The sequence below is a fragment of the Anopheles coluzzii genome, chromosome 2, assembly GCF_943734685.1.
Source record: "Anopheles coluzzii chromosome 2, AcolN3, whole genome shotgun sequence".
Taxonomy (NCBI): Eukaryota; Metazoa; Arthropoda; class Insecta; order Diptera; family Culicidae; genus Anopheles; species Anopheles coluzzii.
The window spans coordinates 97,777,600-97,800,103 of NC_064670.1; the positions used below are offsets into that span (position 1 = coordinate 97,777,600).

General features: G+C 45.0%; 2 protein-coding genes across 7 annotated transcripts in view; both read right to left on the reverse strand.

Annotated features, from left to right (window-relative positions):
- The window catches only part of LOC120951699 (uncharacterized), a 281,600-nt gene extending 263,410 nt beyond the window's left edge, over nt 1-18,190 (reverse strand). Inside the window, exon 1 of the mRNA XM_049605379.1 lies at nt 18,183-18,190. The gene's annotated coding sequence lies outside the window, so the exon portion shown is untranslated. The remainder of the gene's footprint in view (nt 1-18,182) is intronic.
- LOC120950299 (sodium-coupled monocarboxylate transporter 1) overlaps nt 1-22,504 on the reverse strand; it is a 51,446-nt gene that overhangs the window by 4,016 nt on the left and 24,926 nt on the right. For all 6 annotated transcript variants that reach the window (XM_040368232.2, XM_040368231.2, XM_049605376.1 and 3 more), the window contains 5 exons: nt 19,370-19,485; nt 16,798-16,961; nt 15,564-15,759; nt 11,455-11,577; nt 1,584-1,731 (listed from right to left, as the gene is read on the reverse strand). In XM_040368232.2, coding sequence (XP_040224166.2) covers nt 1,584-1,731; nt 11,455-11,577; nt 15,564-15,759; nt 16,798-16,961; nt 19,370-19,485 — 747 coding nt within the window. The remainder of the gene's footprint in view (nt 1-1,583; nt 1,732-11,454; nt 11,578-15,563; nt 15,760-16,797; nt 16,962-19,369; nt 19,486-22,504) is intronic.

The window sequence follows — 22,504 nt, forward strand, 5'->3', positions numbered from 1 at the left end:
ATATAATAAGCTCATCTTGTAGCGAATGCGCCACAAAACACGGTATATTAACAGGTAATCAAATTTTCATATTTTCAATTTCCACTCGCCCCACTTGAAGGGGCAGGCAGTGAAAGAGGGAAAAAATACCAAAAAAAAAACTCATTACTCCTCATGCGCTCATCGACCAACGGCACCAACACGGGTATGGGACTTTCATTCATCTTTGTGCGTCCTTTTTGCTTTCTCCCCCCTCCAAACCTGTGGGAGGTTATTCCGAGTGTGCCTGCAGGAGAAATGCGTCATTTCTTTCCCATTTACACCTCACCTCGATAAGCTGCGATGCGAGCGCGACGATGAAGCCAAGGACGTCTTGATCAACATCAACATCATCAGTAAGCGGCGATGATCCTCATCATCATCATCATTTGCCCATCGCCCGAATCAACAGCAACGCAGCCCTCATTGTCACACATCGTCCCCGAGGTCGCGCGTGTGTTGACGATGAGATTTTATGCTGCCATCCTCAACCCCAACCACCGCCAGCACCATCGCTCATGTTGACGCGACGGATGGCACTGACAGGATGGAGAAGGAAGGAAACACACACACACCCACCGACCCCACCGACAATGCGACAACTCGACGAGAAGGATAAGGACCATCTTCTAGCGATTTTATGCGTACAAGCAACCAACCACTCGAGTCTCTGGGTGTGTGTGTCCAACAAAAAAAATCCCCCACCCTCACAGGCCCATGTATGTGTGCGCCAACCAGCCAGCCGGAACCGGAACACCGGGGACACAATAAAAAGCTCATTTAACTTCACTTCAATGAGATTAATCGGATAAAGTGGAATGTTTTTCGTTCAGCTTTGCGTCGTCGGTCTTCCCTACGGCGGGCCTCCCCGCCCAATGTGCCACTGTTTACCATCTAATCCTGTGCCGTGTTGTGCGTAATCACTTGCGCACACACACGCGGCGAGTAAGGTACCAAATGGGAGGGGTGATGGGTCGGATGAGATGGCGCGCCAACCACCCATAATCATATTGCACGAATTAGGCACGCAGAACGGTATTCCGGACACTTTCTCTCCTTTTCTCCCACTGTCAAGTGGCGTCATCACATGGACCCCGTGTGTATGCGTGGCGGGTGTTTGCAGCACGCTGCTAAACAACTTAAATTGAGTTTCAATTCAATTTTGTCGCCTTCCGAGCGTGAAAAGCATTTGTAAACGCCGCGCTTACCAAAGCCTAAGACGTTTAAGGGCCCGCGAAGTTGACAAAGGGAATGGAGAGGCGGATACGCTCGAGCGACACCGTGCAAGCGGCCCGTTGCTGCTATCCTGGCCCGGTGTGGCAGCTAATGCCAAACAAAAGCTAGGCTCATTATTTTGCTGTAATTATTATCCAACCGGTTTATTCCCCCCGTCGACCATTGCAAACTCATTTAGCTGTTACAGAAACTCGAAAAACAACAAACTGTCTCATCTCACATCACTCGCTGCAAACATGCTCCGCAATGTGTTTTTGTTTTGTTTCAATTGCGTTGCTAATCCACTTTGCACATAATCCATACACTCGCTACACAGCTGCTTCACGTACCTTACTGTTTGCACGGCGGAAGAATATTCCCAGACTGAACAGTCCGAGCGTGACGCCACCGATCAGCCCGTTCAGCGTCAGGGTGGCCTGCAGGATGCCGCCGAGCCGTTCCACCACAAACACCAGCCCGAACGATACCAGTCCAAAGCTGTAAGATAGTAAAAGAAAGAGAGAGAGAGCAAAACATCGATGTTAATAAAATACTGAAGGAATGGAATTTGTAATTCGATAAGTGCACTTTGGAAAAGGTGGAAACACCTATATCACCGCACGAACAGGTAAGAAATGCACCTGTAAAAATGCATTCCTGAAAGGGTTTCTGGTTTTTATCCCAGCGCAAGACACCTAACCTCCCATGAGAAAGTGGAAGAAGGTGAAATTTTTGATTTAAAACAAAGTTAAAATAAATGTTGAATTTATGATTGGTTGTGGGCATGATTCATATCCATTTTATAATAAAAATTCAGAGCAGAAATGCGAAGGGGAAAACTACAAGCAAAATGAATCAGAACACTTTAACATAAATGTGAATTCTGGAAAAGTTTCCGCAAAGAGTTGGGAGTAAGTCGAAGGGAAGAGAAACAATGTACAATCTAATGCCCAATTGCATTAAGCGAAAAGCGCCTAAAGGTATGCAACATTTTAAGAAAATATTTTTTTAATAATTTCAAAATGCTTAGGTGGCTTCATTTTGAAAGTTTATATTTTTGATATATTTTTTGCACACTGAAAACAAAGCAATGCGACCTGGCAAGTCGTTATAATTACAAAAACGTTGCATTTGAATGCCATTTGCATACCTTTAGGCGTTCAGTGAATTGTTACATGCAAATATCACAAATTAAATCTAATAAATAAGATGTATGGTCGTTCACGATGGATATTAAATAACAAAAAAGTACAAACCCTTCAGTTTCCCAGGTATTCAAAACATTTCTAAATTTGCTAAAATAAACGAATAGAACTCAAAAATATATATATACCATCTCAAGCCAGCGTTCAAAGCTTACTGGAAACGGTTCTGCTTTTTCATCCTCACATTATCCAACCGCGCCCAGAATTTTTTTATACCGATTCCAGTCAAAAAGGCTGACGGCCAAAATCCTACTCGAATCCAATAAAAACCCCTTAACCCTTGCTCTGGCAGTTAATCGGGCAGAAATTTTACCGAGCGCAGAAGCTCCTATTTCTCCGGACCGGTGTGTTATACGACCGTTGAAAATACCAAATCAAAAAACCACAGCTATCGAAACAATTCTTGAAGGTAGCTCAGGTTATTTTTCGTTTTTTTTGCCCATAAGCCACCTACCTAACACGCACCATCCATTTTGCTTTTTTTTTCTTTATTTCGCTTTTCCAATCCCCGTGCAAAATGCGCTAAAGCTCTCGTTTGCCAAAAATTTGCTCTATTACTCTTGCTCATGGCTGATAAATAACGAAAGCGCAGCTCTGATGCTCCAACCAAACGCAAAGAAGGAATAAGAGAAGGTAAAAAACCGCCACCACACAACATTCTAAAGTTCACCGATGTCCTACTAAACCAACCCCCTCCCCACCAACTGTAGAGCCACAAAGCTGGCTCCAAATTTCTTTTTCTCCTTTCGGCCGGAGTCTAAGAGAAGCGGATAGAAAGAAGACCGCCTTGCGCGGTACGGCTTTGCGTGCTTCTTTTCATTCTTTTTACCACTCGCCGAAGTGTTTTCGCACACTGCCAGAGACGGAACTATTTAATCCTTGGGGCCAACCGGGAAAGAAGCACCGCAGATGCCTTTTTTCCGAGCCGTATAAGCGCGCGGGATCGGAAAACAAAAATCCATTGCACGCGCCATAAATCTCGGCAGCGGCTCAGGTTCGATTTTACCACACACCGCCCGCACCGGATTGAGCCTCGCCCGAACCGAGTTCAAGGCTGCTGCTGCTGCGGTGCCCCGTAACTGCTCGTCCTCGAGTGACGGCGAAAAGAGCGTAGATTGAAACGCCAACGAAAACAAACCACCGCCAATAGATCAACGATGCCGACTAGACTTTGCCGTTCTTTGGAAAAGTATTTTCTCCTCTTCTTTTTTGCATCCCAATGGACAGCTTCCGAGACATTCTGAGTGCACCTTTATGTGCGTGTGTGTGTGTGTGTGTGTGCGTTGTTGCGAGGAAAAAACTCCTCTGATAACGATACCCAGGGAAAGGTGCTGCGTTCCGGGAAGCACTCTCCACTGTCTGCTTGAACGCAATGCAAACAACAACAATTCAGCCGACCGAAAATCGTTACTAAATGTCAGTTGGCGAACGTGATAAAGTACCTGTTTGGGCGAGCACAGGATGCCACGGGAAAGCGGGATCATCTGTGCCACACTCCAGGAACTACGTCTTGAGCGGAGAAGAAGCAACTACAACAGCAAAAACCCCGAACTAACGAGCAAGAAATTGGAGCGGGAACTGGGAAGATTCTCTTGATGCGTGACGCAACCGTGATGCTGCTGCGTTGGCATGTGTGTGTGTGTGTGTGGGGGGGGGGGACCGATTCCGGGCAGAACTAGCAGCAGCAGGTACACAGCGTATTATAGACTTATTATTTACCTTAACCGAGATCGTACAACAGCAAACGAATCAATTCGAGCCGGTTGATGGAGCTCTGCGAAAGCCGTGCCGTGGAAAGAAAACGTCAGGCAAGGGGGAGGTAAACCAACCGTACCACCTGGGGATCGATTTCCCAAGCTTCCGGGAAATGGAATATTAGGATCATAATCCACTCCCAGCAGTGGTGTCTCTGTGTGCGTATATGTTTCTCTTTCGGTTCATTGACAGAACCTCGTCTTTAGTTCCGTCTCATTGACTTTGCTTTTCCTTTCAGGGGGATTTTTTTTTTTCATATTAGTTATCATAACACACTGCACGACTCTCCAGCGCTCCGGCAATATGGTTAGCATTGCACGTGCTGCCAAACGATCGATCGAAGCTGGAAAGGAAATGCGAGGGCGCTGGTGGCGTTGAAATGAGAAAATCTGGTAGGAAACGACTGTCGGAAATCTTATCCCAGCCAATAACCGTGGCAAAATATACTGAGTGTATTTATTTCCACTGTCATGGCTCATTGCTCGTCTGTCTCACTGTGTGTCTGTGTGTGTGTGTGTGTGTCGCATCGATTGCACAGGAAGCAAACCACATCAGCACCTGCACGTTCAAACACGTACTAGGATAAACAGTTTGCTCTAACCCGCCCGAGGACACAGGTGGCATAATGCCGGCATGGGATGCCAGTACGTGTACGTACTACGTACTACCACTGGCAATTGAAAATCGTTCTGCTCAGCATTGTGAGCACAGGAATGATGGCATTAGCTCTGCAAGGGTGAGTGTGTGAGAGAAGGAGGATCATGATTCGAAGAGGAACATCAACGTACGCAAACACACTGCCGCTGTCGAGATCCGAACATGGTTCGGTGTGCCGCTGTGCCGAATGAGAAATGCAGAAAGTTTTTAACTCGTCCACCTAAGGCCTAAGGCAATTAAAGTAAACCTTATTAGGGTTTGCAAAGAGTTAGTCAATACGGACAGCAGGAGTGTTCAACGTGCGTCCATAGTGGTAGGTTTATTGAGAAAAGATTGCTCCACAAAGAAAATAAAGCAGTACGCAGTACATTTGCACGCTTGATTGTCTTGTTAATTAAGAGTAAACAGTAAATATACTTTGCAAAATAGTGCAGATTGCCCATTTAAATGAATTTAAATGACACTTTAAGCCCACAAAACATAAAACGAGTTTTTTGAAGCTGAAAACGGTTCCTTTGTAATGCAAATTGCATAACTTTAGGCTGACAAATCGATACATTGCCTGCTGCTACTAAAATTGGCCAGCTAAAAACGCCTAAAGTTAGGCAAACAAAACAGCAAAATCGTTCATTTCAGCAGTCGTTCCTTTCCGAACGACAAATTACAACATCATTCAAATCAATTGTTCTATACACACAAAAAACAGCCTCCAATTATGTTGTTAAAAACAATCGATTTATAACAAGCTACATCCCTCCCGCTTCTGGTTCGGTTGGGGGATCCCCCCGCCCCTCTCCATGATAAAAGCAAATCGTTCTGCTAATATTATCCCATTTCAGCCCGTAGGCTAGGCATTCTTTCGCCCGTGCTTGTGCAATCGTTTTGATGCGAAACGTAAACAATTCACCTAATTTTTAACACTAACAACTTTACGAATCACAAATTCCACACGAAACAGCAACTTTTCTTCGTGCAATGGGTCGGCTCAATCCGAAAGAAAAGGAACAGAAAAAACGGAACGGAAAGGAACACACAATCTTTAGCCGACGACCAATTGGAGATGTCGCCATGGAGAGGCACAAATTAAATACCATTTTCCCGTCTACGGTTGGTACTCCTGCTGTCGCGGCTGTTGCTGTTGCTGTCATGAATTTCAAACATTCCAACCGAACCCCAGTGTAAGGTAAACTACTTAGAAAGGACAAGCGATCTCGATCCGTCCGAGATAGAGCTCACGTTTCTTCCGCTCACACCAGTCCAAAGACCCGGGCCGGTTGTACAGCAGCAGTCCTTACAATGTTATGATGTCTCCGTTTTCCACCTTCAATTCCCTTTTATTTTTGCTTTTGTTGCTTCCTTTCTTTCCATCCCGTGCGCACCTGTTTACGATGCCGAAATAATTCGGCAAACGCAATCGAATCGGCAAACACAGAAAACGCACGGCCTTCGCCACCGCCGCCATTGGAATGACAAATCTAAGACAAATCGCACACGAAGCTTCGGTGGTTTTTTGGCTGGGGAAGGGAGAAAGTGGGGAAGATGTTAGAGCTTGCCTCCCCCGCCCCCCTCCCCGCCTGTAAGTCGCAAGCCCGTGAGATGAAATTTCAAACAGGTTAAAGGTGAAATCGAGCGAAAATCCAATTACATCCGTTTCAGCGCACTTCTCTTTCAGGCGCAACGGTAAATGACTGGGGGGAAGAAGCGGTGGTCGCGTTCTTCGCGAAACAAGCAGACGGGGGCTCGACCATTTTGGTCGCAAACGAATATGCTTCATTGCATCATTTCGAACAGAGCAACCCCCGAACAACCAGCGCAAAAAAGGAAGAAAAAAGGGCCGATCTATCCTCTCATCGTGCTTATTGTGACTGTTGTCTGCGCAGTCGTTCTACCCCTCCCGTTCGCCCCAGTGCACTGTGGTCGGGCGGAAACAGTATGCTCGAGAACGTGCTCGGTTGACCGGAATCAAAACTTGGCCGATTGCCGATAGCCGAGTGGAGAAAAATCCAATTTTTAAAAACAACAGGATTAATCTTTCGCTTTGCGGCTCACACAAAAACACACACACACGGAGAGAGCTATCAGCTGAAGTGTTTCTATATTACGCGATTCCAAACTCCCCCTTCTTGCTCCGCCTAAGCACTGCTGGAGGTGTCGTCCAGCTTTTTTTGGTGTGTGTGCATTTGCTGCATCGCAGCACAAACGCTTCGGACGCCGCCGCCGCGCGCTTCGACTCTTACGTCAAATGGGGCGAGAAAAATTCGAGATTTTATAGCTTTCCATTTAGAACACGGCGCACCACAGACCGAGTGGCGACCGCCGTCCGAATGATTTTCAGTTTGAATGCAACTCCCAAACACCAACACAAAAAAACGGCTTCTAAATAGAAACAAAAAAAAGGCCCTGCAACGAGCGCTGCCGGAAACGGGTTTGTTTCAAAACAAAAAAAATCTCCCCCTTCACCCGTACCATTTGCCGCGTAATCGTGATCGTGAAGCGGTGCAAAGATCCAGTGCCGCCAGTCGATGCATCCACACCAACTGCTACAATTGAAGTGAAATTGCCACCCTGCCCTTTGCCGGAAAGCATTTTCACCGCGCCACGGACCCGGAGCGACCGATAAGGCGAGAGATAGATACGATGCCTTCAGCCTCGTAAGCCGGACCGTTGTTGGTGGAGGGCTGTGAGTCCGCGGTCGGAGAATCTGTTACGATCAACAACGTCAGAAAGGCGGCAGCACTGAAATCCACAGCCACCACGTGCCGGTGGTGCCATCCCGAAGCGCCCCAAAAACGACACTTTTTTTTGCACGGGCGTCAGTCGCTGTCGAATCTTTGCAGCACACCAAGTTGGTTCCGTGTGCAGCGTAGCATAAGGATGTGTGCAGCAGGTCTGTCGGTGTTGCAAACGGTTATCTCGTTTATAGATTTCGATATTTTCCGATGCATTTCATTTCGGCACACACACACACAGATATCTGGTTCTTACACCCGGCGCGCACTGGTCGAGCAGTACACACGTCTTCCGCTACAATAAACTTCCAATAAGAGAAAGAGTCTGCAGCGACGGAGCGATCCCTTTTGCAACCTTTTATTTCGTTTTGTTTTACTGTGCAGCGGTAAAAATCGAATCCAATATCCAATATGCGATATACAGCTCCCCCCATCGGGAGGAGTATACTCTGCACACGATTGGAGGTATGGATATATGCAATCTCACACCACCACGAGGCTCGCTCGCCGGAAACTCACTGGTGGGGAATTAATTTTTAGTACAAAACATTAAATCTAACAGCGCGTTTTTTTCCCCCCGGGCGCTCATGCGTTCGTGATCTTGTTCATATCTTTGCAAATAAATGCAAGTACATCCGCAAGTACGTCACTTGGCACAATTGGTTCATCCCCTCAAAAAAAGCCCCTAAATGGAACGGATCAAAATAGTGCACTGTCAATGGGGAAAAAGAGGAAAAATCTTCCACAACGATACAAAACACACACATTCCGAAGCTTGGTTTTATCGCAAAAGGGTGCAAAACCGAACCTTGGACCCCGACAACCAACGTACAATCTGGAATTCTGGGGAGGGGGGGGGGTTTGTAAGCCATTATTTTTCGCCTGTCAAAATCGATCGACAACCAGAACGAAACAAAAAATGCAACCGACAAACCATTCCTTCCAGCAGTTGTAATGAAGTGCCGGTTGTTTCGGTTGCCCTTTTTTTCTTTTGTTGTTTTGTTTTTACTGTCTGCTACAACTAACCTTTTCCCCCCAAAGCCTTGTGTACCTTTTCACCCGCTTTCCGCTTTTCCGCGTATCGACAACACCATCATGATGACCCCCATCGGGGATAAGATGAATGAGATGGGCGATAGGTAACGAACGACAACAACCAAAAAAAAGAGTGACAACAAACTAGCCCCAAAAAACACAAACTCCCTCCGAGTACAGGAGAAGCTCAAGATGCGCATCGTGTAGTGGGAAGCGCTTGTCACAAAGCGTGCGTATGTGTGTGTGTGTGGGAAACATGGGTAAACGGGTCATAAATTACCCTTCGAACAGGAGAAGGTTAAACCTCCGGCAACAATCCGGCCAAAAAGGGGTGTGCGTGTGTGTGTGTGTGCAAGCAGGTCATAACCATTTGACATCAGTGGCCGCCTGCTTGTACTCTGCCTCCGCCTGCCAACCGGTCAACACCCCCCTTATCTTCGGTTTTGATCGGTTCACATGGTTTTGCGCCTTTCCCTTTCATATGTTGCGTGTGCGTTAGCGGTTAATCTAAACACGAGCAACGAGAAACGCACAGTGGAAGGTGGCCAAACGATGTAATTCGACATGCCGGAAAGAATCGATAAACACACACACACACACACGTAGGGGTTTTTTCCCCCTTTCCGATTCCGATTTGGTCCGAGTGGGGTGAGAAAACTGTCAAAAAACGACACCCGGCTGTTGATATGTTCCGAGGGGGAGGGTTAGGTGACCCAAATTTTGCCACACAATTTTTACGACTGTCATCTATTTTCCTCTACTATTGGCAGGCAGCAGTGGGAGGTTTTCCAGATCGGTGTTGGTTGTGGTGAAATGCCAACTTGGCTTCAATCAATTCATTGACCTATGCTACCCCGACCGCGAGCGATTTGGAAGAACGGGAGGATAGTTTTATGCTGTTCTGTCAAACCAAACGGCGTTCATGAAAGAGGTCGCTGGGCAAACAAAATTTCTCATTTTTTACAACCGTTTTTGCGAAAAAAAACCTGTACCTTCAATCAAAACAAGTCATTGGAAGCGTCCTATTGAAATCCTATTCCTATTGACCATAATTGAGTTACTTTAACACAGAGACTCGACAAATTAAACTCATCAAAAATGTGATACTCTTTACATATTATTGCAGCATAGCTCAACCAACAATGAAAGAACTTAGTATTTTCTTTTTTTGAGTTGATTAAATGGTTGCAGATATTATATTTAAGAATCTCCATAAGATCAAGAAGATATTCGATTTACAAAAAAAAAAAAAAATGATGTAGGGTAAATGTACCAATAGTGGTGCAATTTGTAGTGGTACAAATGTGTTTTAATGGATTTAATGTGTCATGAAGGTAAATTCATGAATATTTTAACAAATAGCAATTGCAATATGTTTTATCTTTGCAATCACAACCATTTTTACCATGAAACTCATCAAATTTACGAAAAAAAACATATTTTTGTGACTGCTTCGTTGTATCTATAATGGTGGTATGGTTCCTATAGTCGTCGTATTGTTTTCCTATAGTGGTGGTAAACAAGGATGCCTCAAAACAGTGTAGAATATCAATATAACTTAGTTTTGAAGCTGTTTTCGTGTGAATGGCAAGGATTACTGTCATTATTTCGATTTCTTACTTTTCGTATGAATTTGGTTAATTAAAATATTTACTTAAGTACTGTATGACACCTGTCGTCAACCCACACCCGGAAAAGAATTTGAAGAAAATTCTTCTTTCCACACCCGGAAAAGAATTTTAATTTGAAGTCGATTTTTCACTCAGCCAGATAAGCGAATTCTGGCCTTTGTTTGGTAAATTACTTACAGAAAACTCATTTCTGTTGCTTATTTTAATGAAAACAGTACAACATATTAAAAAAATCGTCGAAAAAAATCTAAAATTGCCTGTTTTTATTGATTTTGTAACTAAGACCACTATAGGAACATGCCTATTTTGCGTACCTATAATGGCACCATCGTAAAAAAACACTTAAAAATACGTAAATTTGGCCAAAAGGCAATAAATTACAATAAAACAATATCATTTGTTAACAATTATGTTCAAAAACTGATAATTGCGTTGTTATGTGGTTATGTAGAACGGTAACAATGATATGAGTTTCGTTATGAAATCCTAAGGATTTTGGAAAATTGTTGACACAATTTACAAAATAATGGATTTTTCGCTCACTATGTTACGGAATGGCCCCATTTAACTTTTAAACCCTTTGTAAAAGGACAGAGAACATGTCACACTATCATACATTACTGTTAATTTTTCGTATCGAACGCATTTTAGTGCAATACTACCACTATTGGTACTAGCACCACTATAGGTACGCTTACCCTGTAGAATATAGATTGTAGAATCCTTAAAATTGACCTCTGGCACGACCAAAGTGTTAAACTATTCGAACGGATTATGCCCATAATCATGTCAACGGTGTGATCGTACGAAATGTTACAATAAAGAATCAATCTGCTTTGGATCGTTGCTTGGGTAACATTTTCTGCGTCAACAATTGACTAAGATCAAACACATTCATCTTGAAGTTTTCTATTGTCCTTTCTAAAAAAAATGCTTAATTTGGAAGGTAAACCTCATAGGCAAGCGAACAGGAAAATAAGTCGTCTCAATATAATTCAATGCTCCAGCAATGATCCTTTGCACCTCCCCAAATGACATTACCACCAGTTGAGTTAAACGCCACGTTGCTTCCCAAAATTCATACGTCTCGTCGAACACGTAAAACACATGCAAACGTCTAAAAGGCGTCCCTACCTCCACCAAAACCATACCGTATCAACCATGTGAGAAGGTCATAATCATACGAACGAAATTACGCCATCTACTTACCCGAGGGACATCCACTTGGCGTACAGTGCACCCTTGCCGGCCGGTATCTTCAGCTCCATACCGGACACTAGCAGGTCCTCGCAAGTGACGGCTGCCAGCGAGTTCAGTGCCGCTGCAACGGTGCTGCAAAGAAGAAGAAGAGCGGAAAAGAACCTAATAAGAAGCCGAACTCTCCATCCCAAAACGCTTTTGCGCGCGGCAACGCTTCTGCCGTGGCGCCCGGGAAAGCGCCCGCAGTCTTAATTGTGCTGCGAAATTGTGCCTCAATGTGAGTCACTTAATTGGAACCGAACCCCCAGCCCGCTCGCTGGGATGGGTTTGTTCGTGTGAATGTGTTGCGGCTCCATTTCTTAATACGCTCCGAACAGCCAGACGTGACGCTCGCCTGCACTGATGCCGGGCGCAAAATACGAATGTAATTATTATAACAACATAAAAGACAAGGCGCAGGCACACAGGCGCAAAGAGTGGTCGAACCCCCTCTTGTGCCGCTGTGTGTCGACTTCATATACCCGCGAAAAGTGATAATGCGAAAAGGAAGTTTCACGAGCGGTGTCGACTTCCTGAAGTGGGCCCTGTGTGGCGCAAACTGTGTTTGCCACTCCCGGTTTTTCCACCAAAAACAGACGTTTCGCACGACTTCTCAGACACACCCGAATGATGATGATGCACCGACAAAGGCAGCTTCAGCACACAGCCGCCACCGCCGCCGCCACATTGTGAAGCAAGTGATCAACCTGAAGCAGCACCCGAACACACAGAAGAATTTTATTAGAATGTTAATTTTATTCCAACGCCGCGCGCGGACTTCAGTCGGTGGGCGAGCGAGGCGGAAAAGACACATTGCACAGCCTGGCCCAGGAAAGGTACGAGAGTGTTTAGTCACCGGAAGGAACTCGTAGCACTCCCGTGCCCGACTGCCCGGGCCCGGTGTTCTGACAATCAAATTTGAAGACTTTGTGCATAGCGACCAAAAACTTCTGCCACCGAACGAAGTTGCCCTTTTTCGCTCTGCCGCATCTTTGGCTACAGGAACATAAACACAAAAGCGCTGCGCAGTGGGGAGGAGATTAGGTTGCAGTTTCGGTAATACAAATGAAATGTATATTCCACGGTCATTAGAATACGAAATGAGTACGTTTATCGTGACAGTTTTGAAGAGATGTAGGGACTTGCGGAAAAGTCTTAACAATGGGAAGAAAATGCTTCAAAATGTCGCTCTTGGCTCTCGAAAGGCTATTATTGAATATTTCACACACAAAAATTACAATCAATTATATCCAACAGACTTATTGTTTAGTCCTTCATTGTGCATTTCCCTTTATTATTGCTTTTCCTAATCAACAGATTGCTCTGGCAAACACTTCAATCGCACCTAATCCTGTGTTGCATGTGTTCCATTAAAAAAAGGTTTCGGGACATTGCACTACGCTCCCTGTTAATTGCACGAAAGCATCATCAACAGGCAATCGTTAAGAAGTCTCTAGAAACGCTTTTGATTCTTGTTTTTCATCTTTTCCTGACATACAATACACACACCCACAAAAAACAGGTAACATAGAAACACCAAACAATGATTAACAAGAAATGCTTTCACAATTACTTTTTGCATGCTTCTCCTCTTTTTTATTGCTTTTCTTTCCTCCTCCACCGAGCATGACGTTTCAAAAAAACCGAACTCCACTGGTCACCAGAACACCCGTAGGGAAAGGTCAGTGTACGTGCCGACGACCCTTCATAATCCCCAGCACGATGTTTGATGCCGAGGAAGAAACGGTCCCGCCGCATGGGATCTCGTCAGGCGGGAGGCTTAATTTCTGCGGAAATTTCGCTACTCAACAACCGCCCCAAAATCAATCCAAATTAACAACCGTAAATGAGAGCCACGCGGTCTAGGCTAACAAACACACACACACACATCAAACGGTTGTGGGAAACGAAAAACGGAAGGAACAACACAGAAAAAGCCAACCATCATCCACAATAAACCCATGATTCCAAGAATAGTCCCGGCATGAAAAAACAAAACAACAAAAATCCACCTCATCTCAACGATGGGACGAACTCACCACCACGTGGAGGGCAGGATGGCCACCGGATGCCATACTTTTATGGATGATCGTAAAGTTGATTAATCGGGTCTATTAAAAACTTATCAAACCCTGCTCCCGTACCTTTATTTTTTTTTCGGAACGCTGAAGAGAAAACCCTCGACACATTCGCGTGATGACCGGGCAGAAAGGTTGTGAAAGTGAGGGCGGCCTCGAGTCCATCAAACAGGCCCATTCGCCCAAGATTAGTGTCTCAATCCCGCAGATGGCCAGGGCGGGGGGGGGGGGGAACCAAAAACAAAAACAGACGTACCCTCGGGCTACCAGCATCCAAGCATTCCCACTACCATCCAAGAGCTGTTTTCCCCCATCATCTTCACAGGGCTTTTTGGATTGGCCGTGATGGCTTAGTAGCGATGATTAGTGTGCGCCCATCAGCAACCTAATGTTGCCTCTATTTTTTGTTGGCCTCCTGGTTGTTCCGCTACTGGTTCGAATGCGTTCCCTTTCAGCGGCAGACATTTACACCACCGGTTGGTTTGAATGGTCCCGTTGGGGCTTCTGTTGCTGATTTAATGCGTCTCATTATCGACATTCGTCAATATTCTGTAGAGGCAGCAGCACAGTGCCTCGTAGTCTCCAGCGAGGAGTGAAAAAGTGTGCCGCCCGCGTTTGACTTTAACAAAGCACGGCGGGGTGGAAGTTAATTGAGAGCTTTAGCTTTCGGCTGTATGCCGGTGGAGTGTGGGCTTTGCAGCAAACGAATTGTTTTGCGCAAATCGACGCCTAAATGTAGATTATTTAAGCCGGTCTTCTGTCAGCAGCTGTTTGTGAGCAATCAAAGCTGTTATTTGGAAACCCCTCGGGGTTAAATGAAACATTGTCTGGTGCCATAGCTTCCGAAACAACCAGTGCAAGAACGAGTAGGAAAAAAGAAGAACAGAAGACTTCTCGATTGACTTCTTTTCACTAGACTTGCGATTTCACTAGAACAGAAAGTACAACTCCTACGCTACTAATCCAATGGTCGGAACATTGAAGGCATTATTTGATTATTCCGGCAATGTCCATCAATAAATCATCCATGAGCTTTGTGCAGCAACAGCAACCACCGGACCCCGTACCACGAACTGCCCAGCAACGCAAACCAACACGGCTGGAATGTAAACCAATGTGAATGTGCCTGGGCGAATGTTCTGCCGAAACCGAAATTCCTAACCTCTTTTTCCCCCCCGGATCAAGCCGATGTACATCGAAAACCAATCGTGATCGTGGTTTGTGCCAATCCAGCCTCACCCACTCAGCAACAACCCACACATACAAACGGTACCTGTAGCTGCGCTGGCAAGGCAACGGCCTCCAAGCATGGAGCAGCTTACGAGGCAGCGCAAACGCAGCGCCGGCGTTTTGCAAATTAATTGACAAGGAATTTTCGAAACACTCCACAATGATAATTAACCATTTTGAGGCGGAAAGGGCGGGACCATCACCATCATCATCGAGCAAGTGTACGTTGCATACCGCGGTCACCTGGTACCTCGGCCGATACATTCCTTTCCCGGACTGTGGCTTTATTTCGTGGCACGAGATTGTTAACTTGCCTCCGAGCTTTACACACATTTCTTGGTTAGCATTCAAATCAATTTGATTTGGTGTCCTATCTACGGCGCTGTCACGCTTTCCTGCTTTATGTTATGCATTGCTATGCTGTACTGAATGACTGCTGTTCGGGAGTCGAGTCAAAACTATTTGTTAAATCACAATAACAAGTATGTCAGGTCTTTCTTCTAGTTGTTTTTGATTTTAAATGCAAATTTGACAATTTTGCATACTTTTAGGCGCTCCACATACGTCACTTTTCGAACTGTTTTTAATTGTTGAATGCAATTGACAAATTGGCATACTTTTAGGCGCTGAGTAAGGCAATCGTGGGTCAGTATTAATCTTATTGGAAATGGCCAAACATTTCACAATTATATAAACAATTTCACAGAATAATTAATATTCACTAAATCCTATAACGTTCCTAAACGCCAGCGAAAGGCTGACATTACTTACCCCAGGCTGGCGGCGAAAATGCCCGCCACAAAGATCCCTGCCATGAATTTGATGTGCCCGAACACATCCATCACGTAGAACGGCAGCAGCTGATCCGGGGCCGTGATCTGGCCGGCCGCCAGCGGGTCGCAGTCGGAATAGTGTGCGAAAGTCATCAATCCCGTGTAGAAGTTCATCAAAAACACCGCAATCAATCCTGCGAGAAGGAGGAGAAAAGCCCGGCCACAGAAGCCCGGTCGAATGAGTAAGCAATACTAGACTAGGGGGTGGTGTGAGCTGTGAGAGGGGAAAGATATTTCAAAACTGCACCACCCGGAAGTGGAAACCAAATTAAAGTAAACGAAAAATAACATCGCACTCAGCACGAGAGGCAGCGGATGGAAATGTGTGAAGCAAGCAAAAGAGCGTAAAAAAAGCTGCTCGAACAGAAAACAGTTTCGGTTCGAACTTTCGAAAACATATCAATTAGATTGACTTATTCGTTCGTCTGTCCGTCCGTGATTGCATGCTCTCTGGACGATATGCAGCCAAAATGGGGGATGAACGACCCGGCAGGGGGTGGGTGACCCGGCAACGGGTACACGATTAGTTTAGTTTTTGGTTTGGGTAAACAACTGCAAACAAACAGCAAAATTTTATTTCCACTTCCTTCCAACATTTAATTAACTTTGTTGGCCAAATACGACGATGCCGGACGCTTCTTGCCAGCTGCAATAAAACGTCCCACAACACCCAAAAAGTGAAACGAGCCCGAGCGTTCGCCTAGACTGACGCTGAGCTGAGACGAGACGAGAGATTGTTTCAAAAAGTTGCCTCTGCATCGTTCGGGTTTGCTGTTTGTTCAATACCGGCTCTATAAGATTGCTTTTTGGAATCTGGCACTGATGGGCCATCGATGAGCGCAAATGTAAAACTGTGTATCTCCACTCTTCCATTCTGAGTCTATTTGTTGTATCGGGCCGGCATGCACGCACACAGCCGATACAGAGCGATTCATCAAAAACAAACCTTAAACTACTCAGCTCAGCTTGTACCCATCCGCTGTCGTGTCATAAAGGAAAGCAAAACAAGTATCTTTTTTCGGGCCCTCACCGCCTCTCTCTCTCTCTCTCTCTCTCTTGCACCCACTCTATCGAAGAACTTGCACTGACATTGCGTTCAACAATGGTTACCCGTTGACACAGAGAGCAGTGAGAAAAAAAAACCCCGCCACCATCACGCCATCAACACTTACCGAGCAGCGAGAAGTAGAGTGCAAGTTTGGCCGTTTTCAGCGATTTTAATGACATGCATTTTTGAACGGACGCCTGATTGGTGCAGAACATCGAGGTCCAGTAGAAAAAGCCACCGATGATGACGGAAAACACTGAGTGGCGAGTCGTCGGATTGGGATCAAAACTGTTGGGATGGGATGGGGTGAGAAAAAAGGGCGCGCACGGGCACACACGCAAATTGCATCCCATTCGCACCGCGACGTGACGTGTGTCAGTACGGTGAACGGCGCGGACGAAGGCAATGGGAAGCGACAAAAACCCAAAGTCACACGATGCGTTCATCATCGGCCAAAGATTCGCCGCCGTCACAATTCAGCGTCAATCCAGCGTTGTGCGTTGTGTGTGGACACCGTAAGGGTTTTGCAGCGCGGCCGATGGAGTTGTGTGTTTTTTCGTTGTTGTTTTGCCATTTTGTCCATATTCACATATTTGCCGCCATCAAGTTGCACACCATCCATGAGTTGTTTTCAATTGTTCAGCCAAAAACAACATTGTCGTTTGGCGCAGGAAGCGAGTTCGAACAAGCGGTTTACGATAGGGGATCGATGGTATTGGTTTGCACACCGATCGAACACACACACACACGTATGCGGATGGGTAGAGGTGTTGGCAGGTTTCGATAAACATCCCAGAAATCGATTCAAAACGGTCCATTAGACAAAGATTGTGTGTGTGTGGGTTTTAGCGGTGGAGAAGAAATAAAAGCATGAAAAGAGAAAAGAAAAGAAAATAAATTATAAGAAAATTATAGAAAAGTATAACATAAATATAAAAAAATAGTTTAAACATAATGAAAAAAATGCATTTTTCATATTGTTGTAAAAATTTTGTAAAAAAAACAGATAGACCAAATAATTTCCACTACGATATGATGGAGACGCCTGGTGGTTGATAATTGTAAAAGGAAAACTACATCATATGTTTTGGTTTTTTATCTTTTAATGAGCTGTTAGCATCATAAATACATCAAATTTTCAAAAAAAAATATTCCAAAAATATAAAAATCAGTAAAACAGCTTTCTTACACAGAAACAACCCCAAATTATTGTAAAAAAGCAATTGCTGCTGTTAAAATCGACCATTACTAATGAATGAACGTGTTGACAAACTTCCGACAATTTTATTGAAGTGCATTCATGTTTGCTAGCACAGAAAACAGGAACACCAAAAGCTACCAGCACTCAAACTGGGCCATTTTGCTATCAAAAAGATTACATCCCAGAGCGACAAGAGCATGTTCGCTCAGCATGTATGCCATCAACCAGATCTCCCCAAAGCCTGTGTACAAAGCGTCATACAATTTTGCACCACTCGAGGGCATCCCGCGTACCGCCTCTGTAGGAACCTGTTTATCGACGCTTCAATCACATCGCACAATAGCGGGCCCCGGACCCGATTGGCCCGATGGAGGCGCATGGTTGCCCATCACAACACAAGCACGCGACACAAGCACCAGGCGAAAAAAAAGAAACAAATTATGTGCATAATTAATATTTATGAACTTCCGCACGGCTGCTGCTGCTGCTTCGAAGCGGCTTTTCCGGGTTGTCCATTCCCGCTGACAAACCAACCGGGTCGAGTACTTCTTTGCTACGAAGACACAACACATTTTCATCGTGCCGGGACGTACCACTGATGGACCACCGACCACGGATATGCGATCGACTCCCACACACACAGTGCCCATCCAGCACAGGTTTCGCATTCATGCGAGCGAGAGTATATTAAACAAAAAGCGGCAACAACAACAACGGTCAAGCCCCGAGGGAAGAGCACAAACAAAAACACAAGACATCGTGGCAAACAGCAATTGCTTGAATAAAACATTTCCTTTTGTGTGCGCGGCAATGGTGGAACCTGGGAGTCCAGGTGATGATAAAATTTTCAGCCACTCCGGTTAACGGTCAAATGAAGGCTTTGCGCCCTCCAAATCGTGCACCCGGGAGCATGAAGTGCATGCGTCACCCGGAGAGGATGCAGGCGATTGTTTACCGCACAGAACAGTAGCAAAGAAAAGTGTAATAAACGAATGCGCTAAAGCAAGCCGGTGCAGGCAAAGGTGCTTCGAGAGCTTGCTGCCCCATTTAGGCTGGGGTTAACAAAACAGAGTTTCTATTATTGTAGCATCACACCCGGAAAGCAATTCATTTAAAAGCAATGATATTGGCTGCGATGGTAAAACTTCTCCTTCTAGCTCTAGTAACGGCAAGCCGGAACTTAAACCGGAAACCTTCAATGTACAGCAGAGCGTTGAACCTTCTCCCTAAGCCAACTTAGCCAACTTTTTCACACACCTAAAACTTAATGCAGTTTGCTGCAGCCGGCCAGTAACACGCTGAAAGCTTTCAGCCTGCACTTTATGCAGCGAATATGCGCGGCTCCTAGCCATGCAATAAAAGCTCCCCTCGCACATGCTCTAACCGACTCTTGACTTTCACTCAACCGAACATGTAGCAGCTAACCGACAAGCAAGAAGAGAAGCGAGGGAGCAAAAAAACAAATATTAATTTTTTAATTAAACGTGAAACCTACTTGAAAAATTCAATCCTGTCGTGTTCCGCCGCCCGGCTAAACACGTCCGACAGTCCGGCCGAGTAGTGCGTCCCGAGTGCGAGTATTAGTATCAGCGAAAGCAGCAACACACACGCCTGCGGAGAGAAATGAGTAGAAGGCTAGGGTTAGCACAAACCTTTAGATGTTTTAAAGCTTCAACGAAAAAGGGAGAAAACAATAGCACACATATTTCTAAAACCTTTCACTGATTCAAAATGTTCCTCCTCGCCATCACTTTACTCTTACTTGCCCTCCACAGATTATTAAATAAATGAAAAACGATTTAAAACATAAACAACGGGAAAGTGCTGCTGACAGGTTTTGATGCGAATGAGCACGAAATCGGGCGAGCATAGATTAACAAAGACAATCCTTTTTCCGGCTTTGCGCCGACTGTTGCAAAGTGGAGAAGGGGTCGGTTCCGATACGCTATCGAGATGGTGCTACCACCCCACCGTTCTTCCTCCTTCCGTCTACACCCATAAGTTTACCACTCCTCGATGGTGATCCTTTCTTCCGTTTGCACAGTTTTCACATTTTTAACTATGTTCAAATAAGCTGTGCCACGGACACAACCCTACGCCCGAACTGTTTTGTCAAACAGTCGGAGCAGAGAATAGGCGAGAGTTTAGGAACGGTAAACATTTCGGGGGGCCAAAATGATAAATGATATCTCTTTTTCTCGTTCACACCTCCCCGGCTTCGGTAGCGGGGAGAAAATCACTGCTTCCCAATCTCGTAAGCTCTTTGTGTGTCTGTGTGTGTGTGTGTTTTTTTTTGCTTCACTTCCTTCACCGGAAGAGTAAAAGCATTCAATTAGGAGACAAACACACCCGACCAGTTGGCTTCGTCGTTTTCCAGCAGCTCATCCGGCACGAGTGATCTATCGTCCCACACGCCCCGCTGGCACCGCTGTGACAGTTCGCAAAACCGAGTTCATTCCGATAATAATAAAAGCCGACAAGAAAAGAAAAAAAAACATGCAAAGGCTCACTGGTGTCAGCTATTTTTCCAACAGCACCGTCAATGAGGAAACAAAAAATGAACAAAAATGCTGGAAAGTTGACAATGTCCGCCAATATTTTGTGGCAAACGGGGGGGGGGGGGGGGTTGAAAAGGACATCATCAACCACGGCCGGCCTATCGTTTTATGGACGAGATGTTTCAGCGCGTTGTCAAGCGCGAACATGATGCGAAGGAGGCACAGCCTACGCCTTCTAGCGTTCTCACTCCCTCCTTTGCTTTCCCTACTTTCCATTCTTTAGTGTATTCATCATCGTTCCACTGAAAAAAAAACACACACACACACACACACACCAAACAACTTCCTACGAATGAACAGGCTGGAGGCTGGTGGCTGGCGATACTGGGTGGCTCGCAAACAATAAAACTTTCTAAATCACGTTTCAATTTCGTTTTCCCATTACTTTCACTCCCACTCGGGCAACCCTCTAAGGGAGGGGCAGTCGTTGGAAGTGGACTGTGGGCGAGAGGGGTGAAATTTTCACGAATCCTTTTAAAGCACCGCTTCCGTTAATCAAAGCCAACGGTTTGGGGGTGGTTGGGTGGAAGCTGGCTGGACCTGGTTCGGTTAGATGATTTCCATTTTTCATACGCCCATAGCCGGTGTGCGGGACATCCGAGCGGAAGTTTTGTCGCCGAAAAAAAGGGGTTTTGGGAATGGGAACAGCACGGGCAAAAGAGTTGTCGCTACAGGCTACATCCCATAGCTTCATTTTCATTCACAGCAGCTGCTGTAATGATTTAACTTTTTAACTATGTTAAATAGGAGTGTATCCTTACTACAGTTTATCCATTTTGAAGGTACAAATAAATAAAGGCATAAATAAAATAGAAATAAAAAAAAGGAAATTAAAAAAAAAACTTTAAATAGCTGTAATAAAACTATACAAACTTTACCGACTTGCCCAAGCAAATAAAACAAATCTTATAAGCTCTCACAAAAATCTTACAAAATAGAACCATTTCCATCATAAACACACTCTTCCCTTCCAATAGCCTAATGTCGTCTGCGTGAGTAACAAAACAACAATATCACAGTAAACACATCCATTCAAAAATCTTGATTTCTCTTTCTTCACCAACAGAAGATAAACACTTCCTTCGACTATATGCGACCCACACTCACGCACCATTTAACACCCGCAACTCGCCGTTTTTTTTTTTTTTTTTTTGATGGAGCAAATGAGCGGGCGCATAAAAACTAAACCAGCAATTTTCACCCAAGCAAACAAAACATAACCACACTTACGTTTTTCGCTCGTTTTTTTGTTTTGCCTTTTTGCTGTCGTTTGTTTCGCATTCCCTTGGCTTTTGTTTTTCGCGCACCGACCTACACGCGCCGGTTGCCAAAAGCGTCCCGAGCAAAGCCTCTTTCCCTGGGCATCCTTTCCTAATGGACGCACACAAAATAATACACAGCCGCCAAAGAAAAGGGGTGGCACGAGCGACAATAAAACTGGCGCCACCACTTACAGGCTACACCACAGCAACAACAACAGCATCAACCAGGAGAGGAAATTCTTCCTTCCAACTCGAAAGCGAGTATATGGTGCATGACATCATTCGCACATTTTTTTGTTTGTTTGTGTGAGTTGTGTTTGGTAAGCCCAGCAGGCAAAAACTTAACGCCCGAATCTTCCTTTATGCACGCCACTTTCTTATTTATTATCATATTATTATCTTGACGGGTGGATGGGTAAATATTCATCGTCACTTCCTGTTAGGGGGAAAAAATAGAACTCTTCAACACTAGCGAAACGCTTCGTTTTTGTGGTATTAGCAAAACAGACGAAGGAAGGAAATAATGTGAAAGGATATTTATCTAATTTCCGGCTTTTTGTCTCCGTTGCACGGCATTGAATAGTACTGAGCAGGTTCGTGTCTTAGCGTGATGCACAATACGACATTGAGATAAAGATATACTTTTCTCTTTGAATTAATGTGTTAACAAAAGCAACGTATTTAAATCTTATACCTTCATAATGTATCTGTCCCTTGCGCCTAAATTTAGGCAACACACAGTGCAATCTAGCCTAATAGTGTGCTTATTTCAATCGTTTTTCTTTTCCGAAACATTAAACCAATCTTTAA